This window comes from Anas acuta, chromosome 8 (assembly GCF_963932015.1).
Source record: "Anas acuta chromosome 8, bAnaAcu1.1, whole genome shotgun sequence".
NCBI lineage: Eukaryota > Metazoa > Chordata > Aves > Anseriformes > Anatidae > Anas > Anas acuta.
In genome coordinates this window covers 31,511,099-31,529,855 of record NC_088986.1, presented here as the reverse complement: position 1 = coordinate 31,529,855, position 18,757 = coordinate 31,511,099, and the positions used below count along the sequence as shown (strand labels likewise).

At 38.8% G+C, this 18,757-nt stretch overlaps 1 protein-coding gene across 4 annotated transcripts in view; it reads left to right on the top strand.

The window, feature by feature from the left end:
- BTBD8 (BTB domain containing 8) overlaps positions 1–7,895 on the top strand; it is a 36,325-nt gene extending 28,430 nt beyond the window's left edge. For 3 of the 4 annotated variants that reach the window (XM_068690893.1, XM_068690894.1, XM_068690892.1), the window contains 2 exons: positions 999–3,344; positions 4,701–7,895. In XM_068690893.1, the coding sequence (XP_068546994.1) occupies positions 999–3,344; positions 4,701–5,170 (2,816 nt within the window). In that variant the 3' untranslated portion in view covers positions 5,171–7,895. The remainder of the gene's footprint in view (positions 1–998; positions 3,345–4,700) is intronic. The other variant, XM_068690895.1, reaches the window with a different exon arrangement.
- The last annotated feature ends 10,862 nt before the right edge of the window (positions 7,896–18,757 follow it).

Here is an 18,757-nt window from a genome sequence, read left to right as displayed (position 1 = left end):
TGTAAATGAATGGTTATTTCAAAATATTTAGAGATGGCCTTCTCTGCCAGTTGGCGTTTTCTTCTGTTATCTGCTTCGCCGAGTCTTTTATTTGCTAATAGCTCACATTTCTGCACTTAAAACTATGACTGAGTTCAATAGAAATCCTGTAGGTCAAGCGCTTACAATATACATCAAAGATCCAGACTGCAGACTGTTTCAAGAACTTTCAAGAACAAAGCAAACTTTATAGTTTATGCCTTCCTTTTTTGTTGATTGCCTCCCTAGTAGTTGTTCTGCTGATGCTGACCTACCCCCATGAACTAATATTCAATTTTGACAGCTGTTCAGAGGAAGTGTGGGAAATGACATCATAGAGCACAGAGAGGAAAAAGCTTTATGAAAATATGACGTGTTAAGGATGGAGCTCTTTCTAATCCCTTTTGGATCTAGCACTTACTGAGGGTGGGGTGGGAAAGAACGTTCCAGTTGCTTTATCTTATATGCATTATGATACAGAAACCACTGGTCCTGTCAATTTATGGTCATTAGAGATCTTGCAGTATGATCAGGCAGAGCAGTGATGTTCATTCTGGTATTCTAATCACATTACTAGTAATGCAATTAGTTTGTACCTCCTGTCATTCCCTCTACAATATAAATTGAATACAGTACCCATCACTTCCTGTGCTAACTGCTGTGCGGTGTTTTTATGCACTACTACATAGCTGCTGCTTTCTACTCCAGTGATGACTACTTTGGTGACAGGTCAAACTCCTTCAGGTATAGTCTACAAGGTGCTTTCATTCCAAAGATGGTATGTAAATGCAGGATGGCATTTTCATCTTGTTTGTATTTAAGATCTCAACTTTTGATTCTTTAACAAGCTTTAAGTCCCTTAGTTGAATGAAAAGTTGAGTAATCTGTTTGTCAATACAAATGCACACTAACCTAAATTCAGTGCGTATACATAGACTAAAATCTATAGTCTTTATGTCTGTTTGTTCACTGTTTGTTAGGACCTATGGTGGAATCACCAAAGTCATTGAAATCAGGAATGTCTCCAAAACATAACGAAGAAAAAAATGTGGTACAGCACCTGGTTCAGACAGCACTCCCAGAAAAACTTCCTTCAGCCAAGAAGAAGAGTGTTAAGCAGTCTCAAACACCTGTAACAAAAGCTGCTGCAAAAACACTAACACCCAAAACTCAGACTCCATCAAAGCATGGTGAGATTATGAATAATAAAGACCCAAAACTGAAAACAGCTGGGCAATCTGTATTAAAATCTCAGTCCTCTGCCCCAAAACATTCAAGGAGTGAATCTCCTGTTGTCCAGAAGAATATGCATGCCTCAGAGCACAGAAGTCCTGGACAGAAACTTGAAAAAAATATGGCTGATTCTGTAGCAGTTCAGCTTCATGAAAATAATGAATGCAGTTCTGCAAAGCAAAGTGAATTTCTAAACTCTATGATGGAAGGTAGCAGAGAAGATCAATCCTGCCAACCTGATGAGCAAAAACTACTGGATCCTCCTGAAAATGAGGAATACAAATCACAATCTAAATCTTTGCCTCTGATTATAGAAGAAACTCTTTCTAAATTGCATGTTTCAGTGCAAAATGAAATGGAAGTAAGACAAATCTGTGGAGATCAGGCTGCAATTCAACAGAATAAAGACAGAAAGACAGATGATAATACTGCTGAATTTCACTGTCAAGCGCAGTCTACCAGTGATGGATACTCAGACTTTTCCAAGGAAACCAATCAAAAGGCTATTGCTTCAGGAAAACTGGTAGAACGTTCAAAAGCAACAACAGTCTGTATCAAACAAAGTGATAAATTAAGCAGCGATATGGGTCTCAACCGTGGTGAAAATACTTTACCGAGCTTTTCAAAAAGGATAACCAATAAAGATGTAACATCATCTCCTCAGGTTCATATGGAGGGATTTCTTTCAGCTGATGAGTTGTGTGATACACCAGCCCTGACTGAATACAAATCAGTTACAGTAGCTTTAGATGATGTTTCCAAATGTTCCACAGAAGGAGTAAGGGACAAATGTGCACATCATTACACAGAAGGTATTGATCCAATGGAAATGCCGGAAAACCAAGAAAATGCAGAAATTCCCTTTGTGGACCACTGGAGTACTGGAGCGCTAGATCCAAAAGAGAGTCCTGAATCAGATACTGGCAGTGCCACCACATCCTCTGATGATATAAAACCAAGATCAGAAGATTATGATGCTGGAGGTTCTCAGGATGATGAAGGATCCAATGAAAGAGGGATTTCTAAATGCAGCACTATGTTATGCCATGATTTTCTTGGAAGAAGCAGCAGTGACACTAGCACACCTGAAGAATTAAAAATTTATGACAGCAGCCTAAGAATAGAAGTAAAAATGAAAAAAGAAGGTTCTGATCTCTTCCGTGTTAATTCAACAAGTGATGATGAAATACCAAGAAAAAAAAATGAAATTTGGTCCCATCAGGGAAGCGCAAGGACCAGTATTAAAGAAACTGAAAATTCTGCTTTTGGCAATGCACAGTTTACTCAGGAAGCAGACCAAGTTTCTTCTTCTGCTGATGAAACAGAAGATGACAGATCTGAAGCAGAAAATGTTGCAGAAAACATTCCTTCATCAAATGTTCCCACTCAACAGTTCCAAGGAATTGATAATTTAGCTTTTGAAGATGCAACAGAAAATGATAGTGCAAGACAAGAGTTTTCTAAAACTAAAAATTTCAAGCGATCTGTTTTACTTTCAGTAGATGAATGTGAAGAACTGGGATCTGATGATAGAGCAGAAACTCATCCTTCACATCAGCATTCAATAGATTCTCTTACTCCTTCAGATGTATTTGACAGTGTTTCTCAAGAGCACCATGGAAAGACTTTTTATTCAAGATACTCATTGGAAATTGAAGATGGATTCCTGGATTGCAAACAGCCTAAGGATAGAGACAACAGACTGGAAAAAAGTGAAAGTTGTCTCCTACCTCTTCATGGCACTGAAGTGCCAGGGAAGGAGAATCAAGGTACGTCAATGACTGAACAAAATTGCCCAGAGAAAGTATATTCAGAGGCTAGTCCATGTCCAGGGGAAAATCAAAAAGTAAATATAAAGAATGAGGTGGCTATTGAGTTTCAGCAGTGCAATAAATACCTAGACAATGATGCAAAATCTCAAGAAAGACCATGTCATTTGGATCTTCATCAAAGAGAAACAAATGCTGATATGCAAAAGAGCAACTCTGCAAAACCTGTAGAAGCCAGTAAGAATCAGGTACTGACTCAGGAAGGTCAAGTGAGAGACAGTCAACCAGCACCTACTGAATTCGCTAATACTGATTTACTTCCAGGTAATGTACAGAAATAGAAACGTTCAGTCATTCAAGAGCAAATTACTAGGGAAAGCTTTGGCAATTTGCCTGGGATTGAATCCTAAACTGAAGTAATTTTGGCGGAAATTATATTAAATTTAAGTATTTTTAAGTATTTCACTATGGTAAAGAAAGATTGTCTGATATATCCATAAATACCATGCTGTTCAATGAGAAACTTAACTACTACAGGAAAAGATTTAAATGTAATGCTAGAATAAAGATTGGATGCAGTTTTTTGTACCTAAGTTATTTTTGATCCAATCTAACATTGACAGCATCAACTTTTGATGGAAACTTAGTATTTGTTTTGTCTGCTTGACAACATATAGTATGTCTGAATGGGATGTGCAATAACTACAGTAATAACCTTAACTAAAGTGCACTGAACCGTTTACCTGAACAGCTATATGTATTACCGTTGTAATTTATTTATTTATTTATATATTATACACAAACTTGGGTCGTTCTCCCATTGAATATAACTGAATATTTGCCATATACGTCAGTGGGAGCAGGTTTGAACTCTGATTTAGAGGTTGTGAGATGTATAATATTCTAAATTTTACCAGTAAAAACTTATTTCCTAAAAGAGAGATTATACTTAGAACTAAGAAATAAGTTATTCACAGAAGAGTTCTAACTTGTTTGATGTGGCTAGATGAATACTTGTCTAGTTGTTTTGTGTTTTGTCTTTATACCAATAATTCAGTCTGTTTTTCCCATCAAAAATATACAATAGTGTTATCAACTATTGTGTATTCAAGAGCAATGAAATGCTGATGACGATCTATGTTCAACCAAACCATATAACACAAAGACAACAAAAGTTGTACTATTTTATTTTTTAAGTTTTGCTTGCCCTTGCCTGCAGCTGCCATTGCATGTGCAGTGTAGAAATAAGCCTGTGGATGAAGTATTTTGTCTTTAATTCTTTTCTAAGCTGACATGGCTTAAGTCACCATACAGAAATCATTCTCTATTAATTCCCTCCATGCACCTCCTGGTCTAAATTTAATTTATGTAGTAAATGAGAAATTTCATGTGCATTAAATGTGTATTTACATTGTCGTTTTCTGTATCAGAAACTTAATTATGGAGGTTATTGTTAATTACCAGTGGTGATTGCTGCTTTAACTTGATTTATAAACCATACTTCGTTTTTTATATAGGAAATAAATGCCTAAAATTTTGTCAATTTTGTATAACCCTCCATCATCCCCTTTTTAACCTGGTTGGATTATCTTTCCTGAATGAGTTAAATTTGTTCTACACAGCCCTGAGGGGAGGATCACCTGCAATTTTTACATTGTACAGTATTGTGAATTATTTCAGGAGACATAGATGATTATGACACAATGGCACAAACCTGCGTGTTTGAGCACCGGCCTTCAAAAACCCTTTCTCCAATATATGAGATGGATGTTGGAGAAGCAATTGAGCAGAGGATGGATTCAGAAACAGCAGTTCTAGATGTGGATCTTGAAGATCAGCAGTTTGCAGAACAGGATTGGACTCTTCTCAGGCAACTGTTATCTGAGCAGGACTCAAACATAGGTTTCAAAAACTCTGTTCCTGAAGACCTTAACTTAGCACAATGTCTCATCAATCAGACACTGTTTCTGGCGCGAGATGGTTCGAATCCTCAGGGTACATCACAAGTCGACACATTCAGTAGGTGGACTGAACTTATGTCTCCACTTGATGACTCTTCAGCAAGCATAACAGTGGCAAGCTTTTCATCTGAAGACTGTTCTTCCCCTCAAGGGGAATGGACAATTCTTGAACTGGAAACTCATCATTAAGGTGATCAAATGTTTGCAACTAACTTCAATCCATTCCCCAAATCTATTTTTGATGCGTTCTTTCCATACAATAATGAAATACTGCATCAGTCAAGAACAAGCAATTCTTGGTACTGAGGCAATCTTTCTGATATAATGAGGTAAATATGTTAATTTATAATCTAGATTTAATTGCAAGTACAATTATTTTTCAAGACTTAAATGTATGTCTTTTCTAAAATGAATTTTGAGCATGTATTTTCTGGAATTGTTAGAAAAATTAGATGACCTGAAAGGAAGATCTCGGTTTCCTCTCTCCTTTTATCTTCCTTTTGCCATTTAATAGTCTCATTGAGCAAGAATTTAAAGATGACTGCACAATTAGTAGAGTTATTCCCTCCTTTTTTTCTCTCTCTTTCTCTATATGGTGACTCAATTTTACAACAATAAAGATTCAGAATGGTTGTGTCGAAAGGTCATGTCTGCCAGAAATTTGTGTTCACAGGAAAGGTTCCAATCTGAATCCCCTTTGGGCTTTATTAATATGAGCAGCTTGTTTCATCTGTTTCATCCACATTTGATTTTTTTTTTGTATTTTTTTTGTTTACAAGTTTTCAATAAATTTTTTAAATATAAGTCTTAAGAGGCTCTGTGCTCTAGGAAGGGCATTGTTTCTTGAAAATGCACGTATTTAAGTAAATATTTTTAATGGCATAGTACGTTAATTCAGAAGAGTTAGGAGAATGCTGCTCCTGTTTTAAAAGAGTATGTCTGATATTTCTAAAAGTGTATCTCAGTCTGAAGTCCTGGTAGAAATAATCTAGTCACTCATATCAGAAGTCTGACTTTGTCTAGAACTAGCTTTGTGTTTCACTTCCTTACAGTTGCACCCTGTAACTTCTGACACTACCTGAGGCATAGCTAGATTCTCAGAGATTCAGTTTTGTTTATTCTCATAAATACTACATTTTTTTTGGGGGGGGGTAACAAAATTCTTGTATCTCTCTACTGTAGCTTCTATCCAGAGACTAAATGCCAACATAACCATTCTTCTGTGAGCAGAATGAGATAGGACATCCTTCTCAGTACTGCTCATTCTGTTGCTTCTAGGTGTGAATTTGGGCATAGAGGGGACAGTTTATTGTCTCTTCTGATTTGATAGGGGAAGAGGGGAGTGAGAAATTATTCATTGTTCTTACAAAGACAGAATTCTTCCTGAAGCACAGAGGGTTTTTTTCCCTGCAGGGGTTACCCCCTCTAAAATTCCTGCAGTAAGGAAATGATAGGGCTTGTCATTCACACAGTTCAAAATCTAAAGAAGTATTCTACCTCCTCTTAGTCATTAACAGCCTTTTACTGCCATACAGCACTTCTAACTTTTTTTTTTTAACTATAAAGCACAACTTTAGCTGGCTTTAACAATGATAATATAGTCAGTTTTGCAGAACTCTGGCAGGGCACCTTAATTTTCTGTAGGAACTTCATTTATTTTTTATCAATAGTCAGAAACTCTCATTGTGTTGAAATATGAAGTTGCCCTAACACGTTACTAAAGTTGTCATAAAGTCATAACTTGTGTTTGGACTTGACAAAATAAAGGGCTCTAAGGCAAAACATTTACTCAAGAAAGCCACTTTTTTGAACTTCTGTTACAGAAGTAAAAGTGACATTTTATTTTCCCCAAAGAAATTGAGGAGGAATTGTATTACTTTCTTTAATATCAAGAAAGGGGGGGGGGGGAAAATAAAACCCTCCTCTCTTTTCCTGACAATGAAGAAGGACTCAGAACCCATGCAAGAAAGATATTCAATCTCATAGTAACTTTTCCTGTAGTCTTCTTAGCTTTTATCAGCATTAATATTCTGTGATATTAAAATTTTAAATATATATGTTGTATATAGCCAAGCCTTTATTATTGAAGGAGTTAGGAGAACCTTTAGAGGTGCAAGTCATCAAGAAAACAGCTTTTACTTTCAAGGTCACAAGCAAGGGCAGTAACTTCTGAATTAAAAAAAAAAAAAAAAAAAAAACAACTAGAGAAGCTCTCACAGAATGTTGAAGAAATGTGTTGTTTGTTTTTTTTTCTCAACTTCTGTGCAAAATGTGGTCATAAAAGATGATTAAAATACTGTTTAATCAACTTTAAAATCCTGGTTGATGCCCCTGGTGGACATTCAAATGTTAAATGAAATGATGGAAAGAAGATAAAGGATTAGGAAAAGTGACAAAGTGAAAGAAAGGTTCCCCTTGTCTATTTTTTGCTTTACCCATATTTTTAACTTACGGAATTAAAAAAAATAACTGAAAACCAGCACACAAAGTTTCACACTTTGCATATTGAGATATAATCATGTTACTGAGCTGTATTTTTATTTACTTTTCCAGCTGCTGTATAACAATTAAATCAGATTCTCTCTTCAAATACCCACTGATGTTATAATTCCTGTAATAGTTTTGCAGCAGACCAATGATTAGGATTTGGTGTATTGTTCGATTGATGCATATGTAACAATAGAATTCAGCTTCCCACAGCCACAGACTCTCTGTAGAAGTAGCAAGAACAAAAAGCAGTATTGTTTTTAATTCACATTACCAGACTGCCTGTGAGTCTTAATCAGACCAGCATCCCACTGGCTAGACACTGTACAAACACAGAACAAAAACGAAGGCTTCCCAGCGTGGCTATAATCCAAGTTAAGGCAAAAGGTTTAAAAAAAAAAAAAAAAAAAAGGATGCAAAAGTAAAATGAGAGTCAATATTAGTTCAGCCAATCAGCAATAGTTTCAGTGCACCATCAGTTTAAACGGTTGTGTTTTTTTTTTTTCTCTGTATGCATTATGGGAAGGGAAAATTGGAGGAAGCTGTAAGGATCTATATTGCTGACCAATCCTGCTTGTCTGCTTGTGCTCAATGTTGTTTAATAGTCCCTCCACATTTAGGAGGCAGTGCAAGCTTTAGGCAGGTATAGGTGGCTGTCTGTTTAATAGCATCAATCACTTGAGTTCTCTGGAACCTGCTCACATCTCCTGACAATCATTCTGCCAATGTACTGGCCTCTCTCCAAAGCATGAGAGAACGGACAAAGGTTTGTTTGAAAACTTAATATGCAGGTAGCCAAAGCTAGTATCATGGGCCCCAAATAAATAGGGCGTAAGAGGTCCTGAATGACCTCTGATGTAAAGACAAGGTATGTACACCCACTGAAACAAGATGGCATAGTCAAAGTAATGGTTAAGAATTTATCTTGGCAGTAGTATTTTGAATGAGTAACAGCAGTAAAATTGTTTTTTGTCAGTCTAGAAGAGAAACTTGCAGTCAAAAGGTAATACTGACAGCTTCCATGAGATCTGCTTATGTGAATGGATAAAGTTGCCTGTATCCTACAGGGAATAAAGAATCAGAAATTTAGAAGGGAGAACTTGGAAATCAGACTTTAAGACGATGACCCTGTTTTTGCTTATCCTGAATGACGTTTTATGGAAGTAAAAAACAGGAAGGATGTTTAACAGGTATAGATGTATTACGTTCAAAATAGGCTAGACCTCCAGACGGTCCAGATGTCATACCAGCATAATTAACTGTTTTTGTCTGGAAAGGAAGAGTCTGAATTGCATTGGAGAAGCGGCCTTGCCAGTTTTTCCCGTGCTAGCTAAAACTGTATTTGTGGAATAAATCACATATTGCAGACAAGAAAAGAGAAAGAACTTGAGGCCTGAACACTTGGACCCCTATAGGAAATTGAGGTTCTTTCAAAGGATTTGGTTGAAAAATAATCAAGGAAGCTAAGAAAATAAACAAAGGTGGAGACAGGAGTCAAATGAGGGAGGCAGAATATAAGAAAAGAAAAAAAAAATAATTGAAAATGGACCAGGAGATAGATGATGTGAATAAAACAGCAATTTTGAGGCTGGTTAAGAAAATGTTCTTAGGTGCAATCAAGATGAGATTCTAGCTTCCTTCGAATGGAGGAGCTTGGAAGAATATGAGAGAAAGGTAGGAAGGAAACTGAAGCTAGCAAGTAAGAGAGAGGCATCAGTTAACAAAACACATCAGTTAATATGTTTAATTTTGATTTTAAATGCATAAGATGCCATATTTATACAGCATAGCACAAGAAATCAGGAGACTAAGACCTAAAATGAAGATCAGGAGAGATGAGTAAGTATGCGTGAAATTAGATCAGCATGCAGTCGGGGCTGTTACTGTAAGTGATCGGATGAGAGTGCAAGAGATGAATGTGTGCTTTTGTGGTATGGGTAGTGGAAAAGATGCATCATAAATGTATCATTTTTCTCTTGGAAAAAAATTGCTATAGAATCATAGAATGAATAGAAACAGAAAAATCACAGAATTACAGAAGAATTCAGGCCTGAATGGACCTCTGAAGGTCTCTAGGCTAACCTCCGGCTAAAAGCAGGGGTAACTTCAAAGTTAGTTGAGGTTGCTGGGCTTTATGAAGGTCTGTAGCATGTCAAATTGGAATAAAGTCAGTAGACAGGAACACAATGCACACTGGAAATAGTTACTTGAGATACAAATGTTCGCATTATAATAAAACTATTTGAAAGTATTTTGAAAAAGATTAGTCAAGAAGTGTAAGAAATACGCCTGGCTTGCAATATTTTTAATTTCTGGCTAATACACGATTTGACTGTATGTATTGAATAATCTTATTCCACATTTTACTTTTTAAGGTTTTAAATCTATTTCAAAACTACACTGAATTGTCAAACCTACAAATTTTAATATTGCTTCAGAGGAGCTAGTGGGCAAGAAAACATCCCATTTTCCTCACACAAAGTTTGTCCATAATACGAATTCCCCTAACATCATCTATCTTACTTTCTTTCAGGGAATATACACACAAAAAATAATGTACCTGTTCTAATCACAGATCACAGAAGACTATTTTAAAACTCTGAATATATATTACTGCCATCTGCAAAATAATTACTCGCATGTTTATACTACTTTGTTGCAGAAAAGCTAAACCTTTGCATGAAGGAATTAAGAACTGCTCTTATGTTGATCATCTGTTGCTCAAATCCAAGACATTTAAGTAGGCATAATTTTGCTTCCACTAATATCAAAGGCAAAACTCCTGTTGACCTCTGCTAAAATAGGTTCAAGGCTTAGCTATATTAAATGCATGTACTAGAAATGCTATTTTTCCAATATCTGTATTTCTTACTATTCTAGTTTTATTCTAACCTATAATACTGTACAATTGGAATGGTGACAAATTGCAGCTAGAAAGACTTCAATTTAGGAGTCATAATTGTATGTATTCTGTTAATATTTCATGCCTGGAGTGATTTAACATTCATACTATGATAGATGACGTTCTTGCCAGGACTACACAGGAACTAAAGACAAAAGAGAATCAGAAGTAGCAGCTTTGCTACAATAGATGGTTCCATGGAAAGAGGCTTTTACATTTGAAACCCAGTATAATTAGAAGTTTTAATCTCTTGCAGAAAATCCATAGTGGTTTTCACCTTTATCTCTTGAACACTATAGCTATAAGCTATATATGCTGTTTTTCAAAAATAAGCTTTAATGCATTTTATTTTGGAAAAATTACAGCTCAAATTCATTCTTTGCTCATTTAACACCAAGCTTCCTATTGGCAACTACTACATGTGTTTAAGGAAACTAAACATGGAAGAAAATGATTTATATAAAACGCGGATATCAGTTGAGGAAAAATAGTGATTTCAGTGTGTATATATATATATATATATACATATTTTTTACCTTTGATAATAGATGAATAAGCTAAACAATGCATGCATGCACATGCACACCTATTTATTTCTTGCATTTAACCTTTCTTTTTTACTTGCTATACGTCATCTACACTGTACAGTGAATTAGGCTACAGTTCTGCAAACATGAGTAAATCTGCTCAAACATTTGCAGACTGGCTTTCAGGTTAACATTCACTTCTCAGAAAGGGTAATGGAACTGGCACTGGGGGCAAGCACTATGCATACTCGTGTTTTCAGATGGTACTCTCAACTTAATGAGATTCTAATCTTGATGAACCATCTGGATGGATCTAAAGTATGCGATAATTAATAATGGAATTCCATTAGGTTGCTTCCCTAATCTCTTTGACTTATTACTGAAATTCCCAGCTCAGAAGACTGTTCCATTAGGGAAATCAAAATCCTGAGAAATGTAACTTTCTGCATTACGTGGAACAAATAATCTTTTGCTATTGCACTGTAAAATATGAATGCTGATCAGATCTCCAAAACCAGAAGCCTCAGTATTTGGGGGGAGGTGACTATACCTCAGTAATTAGATACAGTTAACAAGGACATCAATAGCCAAAATATTTTTTTCAAAATGTTAACTGAAGACAACTGAAATGGACATAACTGAATGCTCTGGTGAATCTGAACACTTGCATGCACAAATGTGGGGACTGACCCCATTACCCGGACAATTCACCACATTTTATAATTATGTACTGGAGTAAAAGTGACTCTGACTTTTTCTCAGCTCCCTCTGAAGTTACTGTGAGTGGTATCAGATCCACATTTATAAAACTAGGGATATTTTAAAACATTTGAACAGAAGGATTGGTAACCTGAATAAAAATTTTAGCTTGTATAACCAAATTAAGACTGAGCTTAGTAAGGCTGTAAAAAATTACTTAAATTGAAGAGCATCCTCATTTCTGCAACCCTGGTACCTTGGGTTTACTGTGATCAAACAAATGTGTGATTTTCTTAAACTTGTGTTTAGTGAGATCATTTTAATTTCTTGCTTCTTTTTTATAACCCTCCTATGAATGCAGCATGGCATCCTGCCTTTCAGTAGAATTATATCAATATGCTTAGGACAAAACATACGTACATGCCAGATTCAGTGTTGGTAGCATAAAAACTTGTAGTTACCTTCATAGAATGAGATAATTTTAATGCTCGTGAACATAAGACCCACCTCTAAGTGAAATTTTATACCTGTAACAAGAGGTCTGCCTGTATCTTTGTGGTAGAGCAAGAAACTTAAATCCCTATTTTCTGGATTGTCGTGCTCTAGTAATTGAGATTAATCCTAATATGCATAATGGGGTGCATTTGGAGAAAAGTCTGAGTCACTAGCTGTAATCCATGCCTTAATGGATCCTATAATATTTTGACCATTCAGTCTTTGGGAGAGTAAGGAGCATGTTAAGCTCTCAAGCTGAATGCTTGCATGTTTTCAACCTACTTGTTTTCCAGACATTAATAATTAGAATCACAGCTGGGGTCTAAGTAACCATATTTCCAAATGATTCCTTGTGAACCTAGTCTTTTGCTTTCAGAATCACTGTATGGTTGCATAGTCCCACAAGCTTTTTTCCCCATGCTACATATTGAAGATTCTTTATTGATTTGTGTATGACAGATGGAAATAATAAATCCTACATGTAACTTAAAAGCTGTGTCATTGTACTTCATTGAATGCGTGGACAGCTGCCATCAATTTTAATTTGTGTTCTGTAAATTGAAAAAAAAGTGATTCTTTTTCCATGCATTTAGTGGACCTTCAGTCCAACTTTCTCTCCTCTAATGTGGAAAAAAGTACTTTTTATTGGATCATGTCGTCAGAGAACAGGACAGGTGATGTGTGTGAAGATGAAAAATTAGTTTTCTCATAGGAATCCATACAAAAGACAAGTAGCTGTGGGACTGCCCTGCAAAATCAGATATCAAAATAGGTGCTGATTCAGAACATTCAGGATATGATCCAGGAGAGCAGAGAAAAATTAATTTTGTGAGAGATACTGTCTTGTCATAAATTAGTTATTAATCCAAATGTTTAAACCATTATCTTCATCGTATGAAAGTTCTACTCCCAAGATCTTTCTATTCCTGCCTGAAAGGAGTTCTTCACTCTGTGCCCAGGCCTTACTACTTGGTATGCTGCCAGACACAGCCCTATTTCTCCTCTCTGCTGCAGCTTCACCCTGTCTTTTATCGTTAAAAAAAAAAAAAAAAAAGCATGAAAACCTTTTCATTTAAAGCTCTTTTGCTTTCTTCTTGATTCATTATTAGAACTCTAACAATCAGTCTCTTGATGCACTGGTCAAATCACAGAATCACAGAATCACAGAATTTCTAGGTTGGAAGAGACCTCAAGATCATCGAGTCCAACCTTTGACCTAACACTAACAGTCCCCACTAAACCATATCCCTAAGCTCTACATCTAAACGTCTTTTGAAGACTTCCAGGGATGGTGACTCCACCACCTCCCTGGGCAGGACTCTTTCAGTCTTGAGGATTTGCCTCCCTGGGCAAATCCTCAAGACTGAAAGAGTCCAAAGTTGTAGAAGAACTGAAGGTCATTCAGTAACATCAGTTGTACATCTACATACTTCCTTTCAACCTAACCCAAAACAATTCTTCCTACACATTTTTTACATTCTTGCAGAACACTTGAGTAGGTCTACAAAACTTAGTAATAACTGGATACTTAATCTCCATACATTTACAACTGAGTTTTTACTGTAGTCCCAAGTAGCAAAATGTTGCCTCCTATGTTAGCAACAAGAAGTCTGAAGGCGATCAAAAGAGACTTTAGGGATTTGGGGTGACTACTTAGAGGATCAGGGGCGCAGGTTGTGTTTGCCTCTGTCCTTCCGATAGGGGGGGATCGAAGCTAAAAGGTGTGCTGTTCACATAAACTCGTGGCCTTGAGACTGGTGTGACCGGCAGAACTTTGGGTTCTTTGATCACGGGAAGGTCTATGCTACACCGGGCCTGATGGCACCGGATGGGATGCGCCTCTCTCGGAGAGGGGTAAGGATCTTTGGTCAGGAGTTGGCAGGGCTGATAGATAGGGCTTTAAACTAGAGTCGAAGGGGGAAGGGGCTAAAACCGGGCACGCCGGTGATGACCTAAGGGATGGTACGCTAGAATCAGAGGGGCTGTGTGCCAGTGAGGTCCTTCGGTTAGATCCACAAGGTGCTGAGTGTAAGGAGACGCACCTGAAATGCTTCTACACGAACGCACGCAGTATGAGGAATAAAATGGATGAGCTAGAAGAACTGGCCCAGTCCCGCAACTACGACATCATCGGCATAAGCGAAACCTGGTGGGATGAGTCCTGTGACTGGGGTGTTGCGATAGATGGTTACAGGCTCTTCAGGAGGGACAGGCAGGGTAGGCGAGGTGGTGGGGTGACGATGTATGTGAAGCAGGGGCTGGACTGTGTGGAACTCCAGGTCGGCGATGGCAAAGTTGAGAGCCTCTGGGTAAGGATCAAGGGACGAACGAATAAAGGGGATGTCGTTGTGGGAGTCTATTACAGACCACCTGGCCAGGACGATAGCGCCGATAAATTATTCTTTACAGAACTAAGAGAGGCCTCGAGATTAACTCCCCCTGTCCTTATGGGGGACTTCAACTTGCCAGACGTTAACTGGGAGTGCCACACGGCTGACACGAGCAAGTCCAGGAGGTTCATGAAGCACCTAGATGATAACTTCTTGGTACAGGTGCTAACAGAGCCAACTAGGAAAGGTGCCCTCCTAGACCTGTTGCTAGAAAACAGAGAGGGTCTGGTGGGAGATGTGGTGATTGGTGGCCGCCTCGGTCATAGCGACCATGAAGTGGTTGAGTTCAAAATTTACGGTGACAGAAGGAAAAGGGCCACCAAAACCTCATCCCTAGATATGGGGAAAGCGGACTTCAGGCTGCTCAGGGAAGTAGTCAGCAAGGTCCCCTGGGAAACTGCTCTTGAAGGCCTCGATGTCCACCAGTGCTGGTCATTCTTTAAGCGATGCCTCCTAGAAGCACAAGATCAGGCAATTCCTAAATATCGCAAGTCAGGCAGGCGTGGCAGGAGGCCGGCGTGGCTGACCAGGAACATTCTAATGGAGATTAGGCGGAAACAGAGAGTGTTTTGCTACTGGAAGGAGGGCCAGGTGTCATGGAAAGAATACACGGATGCTGTTCGTGTTTGTAGGAAGAAAATTCGTGTGGCTAAAGCACACCTAGAGTTGAAGCTGGCTGTGTCTGTGAAAGAAAATAAAAAGGTTTTTTTTAGATATGTGAATGGAAAAAGGAGAACTAAAGAATACATAGGGCCGCTCCTTGATAGGGAAGGTCTCCTCACAGACAATGACATAGGCAAAGCAGAGACGCTTAACGCCTTCTTTGCCTCTGTCTTCAATGCCGATGATGGGCTTCGGGACCCAGGGTGCCCTGAGCTGGAGGACCGGGACGGTGGGGATGACAAACTCCCAACCGACCCTGAACGTGTGCGGGATTTGCTACTCCACCTGGATCCCTACAAGTCCATGGGTCCGGATAGGATTCATCCCCGGGTGCTGAAAGAGCTGGCGGACGTCATCGCGGAACCTCTCTCAATTATTTTTCAACGATCCTGGGAATTTGGAGAGGTCCCAGTAGACTGGAAGCTGGCAAATGTTGTGCCGATTTTCAAGAAGGGTCAGAAAGAAGACCCTAGCAATTACAGGCCTGTCAGTCTCACGTCAGTGCCTGGTAAAATCATGGAGAAGATGGTTCTCGAACTTATTGAGGCGCACCTGGGGGACAAAGCAGTCATTGGTCCCAGCCAGCATGGGTTTGTGAAGGGTAGGTCCTGCCTAACTAACCTGATTTCCTTTTATGATAAGATCACCCGTATGGTGGACCAAGGGAAACCAGCTGATGTGATTTTTTTGGACTTCAGCAAGGCTTTTGACACGGTTTCCCATAGGATCCTACTGGACAAAATGTCCACCATACAGCTAAATAAAAACATCATACGATGGGTGAGCAATTGGCTAATGGGCAGGGCCCAAAGGGTTATGGTAAATGGGGCTGCGTCAGGCTGGCGGGCGGTCACCAGTGGGGTCCCTCAAGGCTCCATTTTAGGGCCGGTACTTTTCAATGTTTTTATAAACGATCTGGATGTAGGAATAGAAGGCATTTTGAGCAAGTTTGCTGATGACACCAAACTTGGAGGAGTTGTGGACTCGAATGAGGGTGGAAAGCCCCTGCAGAGGGATCTGAATAGGTTGGAGAGCTGGGCGATCACCAACCGCATGAAGTTCAATAAGAGCAAGTGCCGGGTCCTGCACCTGGGACGGGGAAACCCTGGCTGCACGTACAGACTGGGCGATGAGACGCTGGAGAGCAGCCTAGAAGAGAGGGATCTGGGGGTCGTGGTAGACAGCAAGTTGAATATGAGCCGGCAGTGTGCCCTGGCAGCCAGGAGGGCCAACCGTGTCCTGGGGTGCATCAAGCACGGCATCGCTAGTAGGTCGAGGGAGGTGATTGTCCCGCTCTACTCTGCGCTGGTGAGGCCTCACCTCGAGTACTGTGTGCAGTTCTGGGCACCACAGTATAAAAAGGACATGAAACTGTTGGAGAGTGTCCAGAGGAGGGCTACGAAGATGGTGAAAGGCCTGGAGGGGAAGACGTATGAGGAACGGCTGAGGGCACTGGGCCTGTTCAGCCTGGAGAAGAGGAGGCTGAGGGGAGACCTCATCGCAGTCTACAACTTCCTCGTAAGGGGGTGTCGAGAGGCAGGAGACCTTTTCTCCATTAACACCAGTGACAGGACCCGCGGGAACGGGGTTAAGCTGAGGCAGGGGAAGTTTAGGCTTGACATCAGGAGGGGGTTCTTCACAGAGAGGGTGGCTGCACGCTGGAACAGGCTCCCCAGGGAAGTGGTCACTGCACCGAGCCTGTCTGAATTTAAGAAGAGATTGGACTGTGCACTTAGTCACATGGTCTGAACTTTTGGGTAGACCTGTGCGGTGTCAAGAGTTGGACTTGATGATCCTTAAGGGTCCCTTCCAACTCAGGATATTCTATGATTCTATGATTCTATTCTATGTTGGCCTCAATTGCCTCTTAGGTCAAAATCAGTGAGAATAACACAGGTTCCAGGAATTTTGTGTGTGGCTCTGTGTGCATGTCCCCAAAAGGACAAAGAACTGGGTTAACATCTGTAAGAAGTCATAGACTTGAACCTTTGCTGAAAACTTAAATCTCAATGTTGCAGGGGTCAATTGTAGTCTCAAGGCTACAGCATTGATCCAAGTGGTTCAGTAGGGAAGAGGAAGGACGGACACTCACATCAAGCACAGAATTAGTGCAGATATGGTAGTGAAGTAGTACTTAGCTCTTAACATCAGGCAGCACAGGATCCCTCAAAGTCACTTTTTGAAAGGGAGAACACTTAGGGGGAAGAATACTCTAAAGAATATGTTACTGAAAAAGTATACATCTTTTTTTAGTCCAAGCTCTATTTAAATGGCCTTCTACTTAGATGGCAGGAACCAACTATAATTATAATTCGACATTATGCAAATACCTTATTTCAAAACTAAAACCTAGTCAGTCAGTATATAAATACTACTGTTTCTCATGTAAAAACAGTCTTAATAAAATATAATGACACACTTCTGAAGACTAGGAGGTTTAATAAAATCATTTTTGATAGTCCTTAACTTTTTAGTATGTTGAATGAAGACTTGAATGTCTGCATTTCTTGAAACCATGCCTGTTTTTATATTCAAGCAGACTGGCTGGAAGCAAGATTCTTGTCGATGTCATAAACTGCACTGCTTGTACTACCCTACTGCATGAAGCAAATGAATATACTGCAAGTGCTGAGGACAGCCTTGATATTCCTAGCAATTCTCCACCTTGTCAGAAAACTTTCCAGATGTGGATTGAAAATTATTTTCAGTTTCAGATTCAACATGCTTCATTTGCCCACTTGACCTCCAAACATTAAAAAAATACTATTTTAAAAATATATTTCAGAGATGGAGTCAGTAACAAGAAACCATACTGCTCAAAAGTGAGAGTAGGACAGTCTAATATGTATTTTTGCTTGCTCGTTTTTGTATAGTTACTGTACTAAGTTACCTTAAGCTAATGATGGATATCCTAGTGGTAAAATGTTAAAACTTCTCGAAATGGTTAATTTTCAGTATGTGCATACATACTCATACAGCCCAGATACAGCATTAAGGTTAGAAATCCAGCTTGAAGAAAGGCACTGCTGAGACAGACATACATTGAGAACAGACTCGTAAACTGTGAAGAGGCAACTCCTTCATATTTAGTAAATGGCTATAGCAGAAAAAGACATCTGCTGGTATCCCAGGAGCCTAAATCCAGTATTTATATTTTTCCATATTTTTTAAAATGTAGTAATTTATTCTTGTACTGTACATTTCTAACAATATTACACAGAATGAAACAAAATCTACTCACCTGTTAAGTATATTTATGTTGTGAATTGTCATTTTATTCCAACCTATTCCATCAGAATTGATGTAATTCACTTAATGCTCATACATATTAAACATATTCCAAAATATTAATTCAAAGGCACTATAGTGTTATAAAATCAAGTACAACTACTTCAGCAACAGTTCCTACTCCGTAGCCCAGAATTCCTCTGTACTGAAAGTACTGAAACACAAACTCATTCACAGTGTGCACGAATTCAAACATCACATCAGCAGATGTCAGTTGGATAATCAACCCTCATCATAAAACTGTCTTATTATTTTATAATTGTATTTTTAAAGAATTCCTGACGTTCTCAACACTCTGAGTTTTGTATGCAGTCAGAGCAGTCAA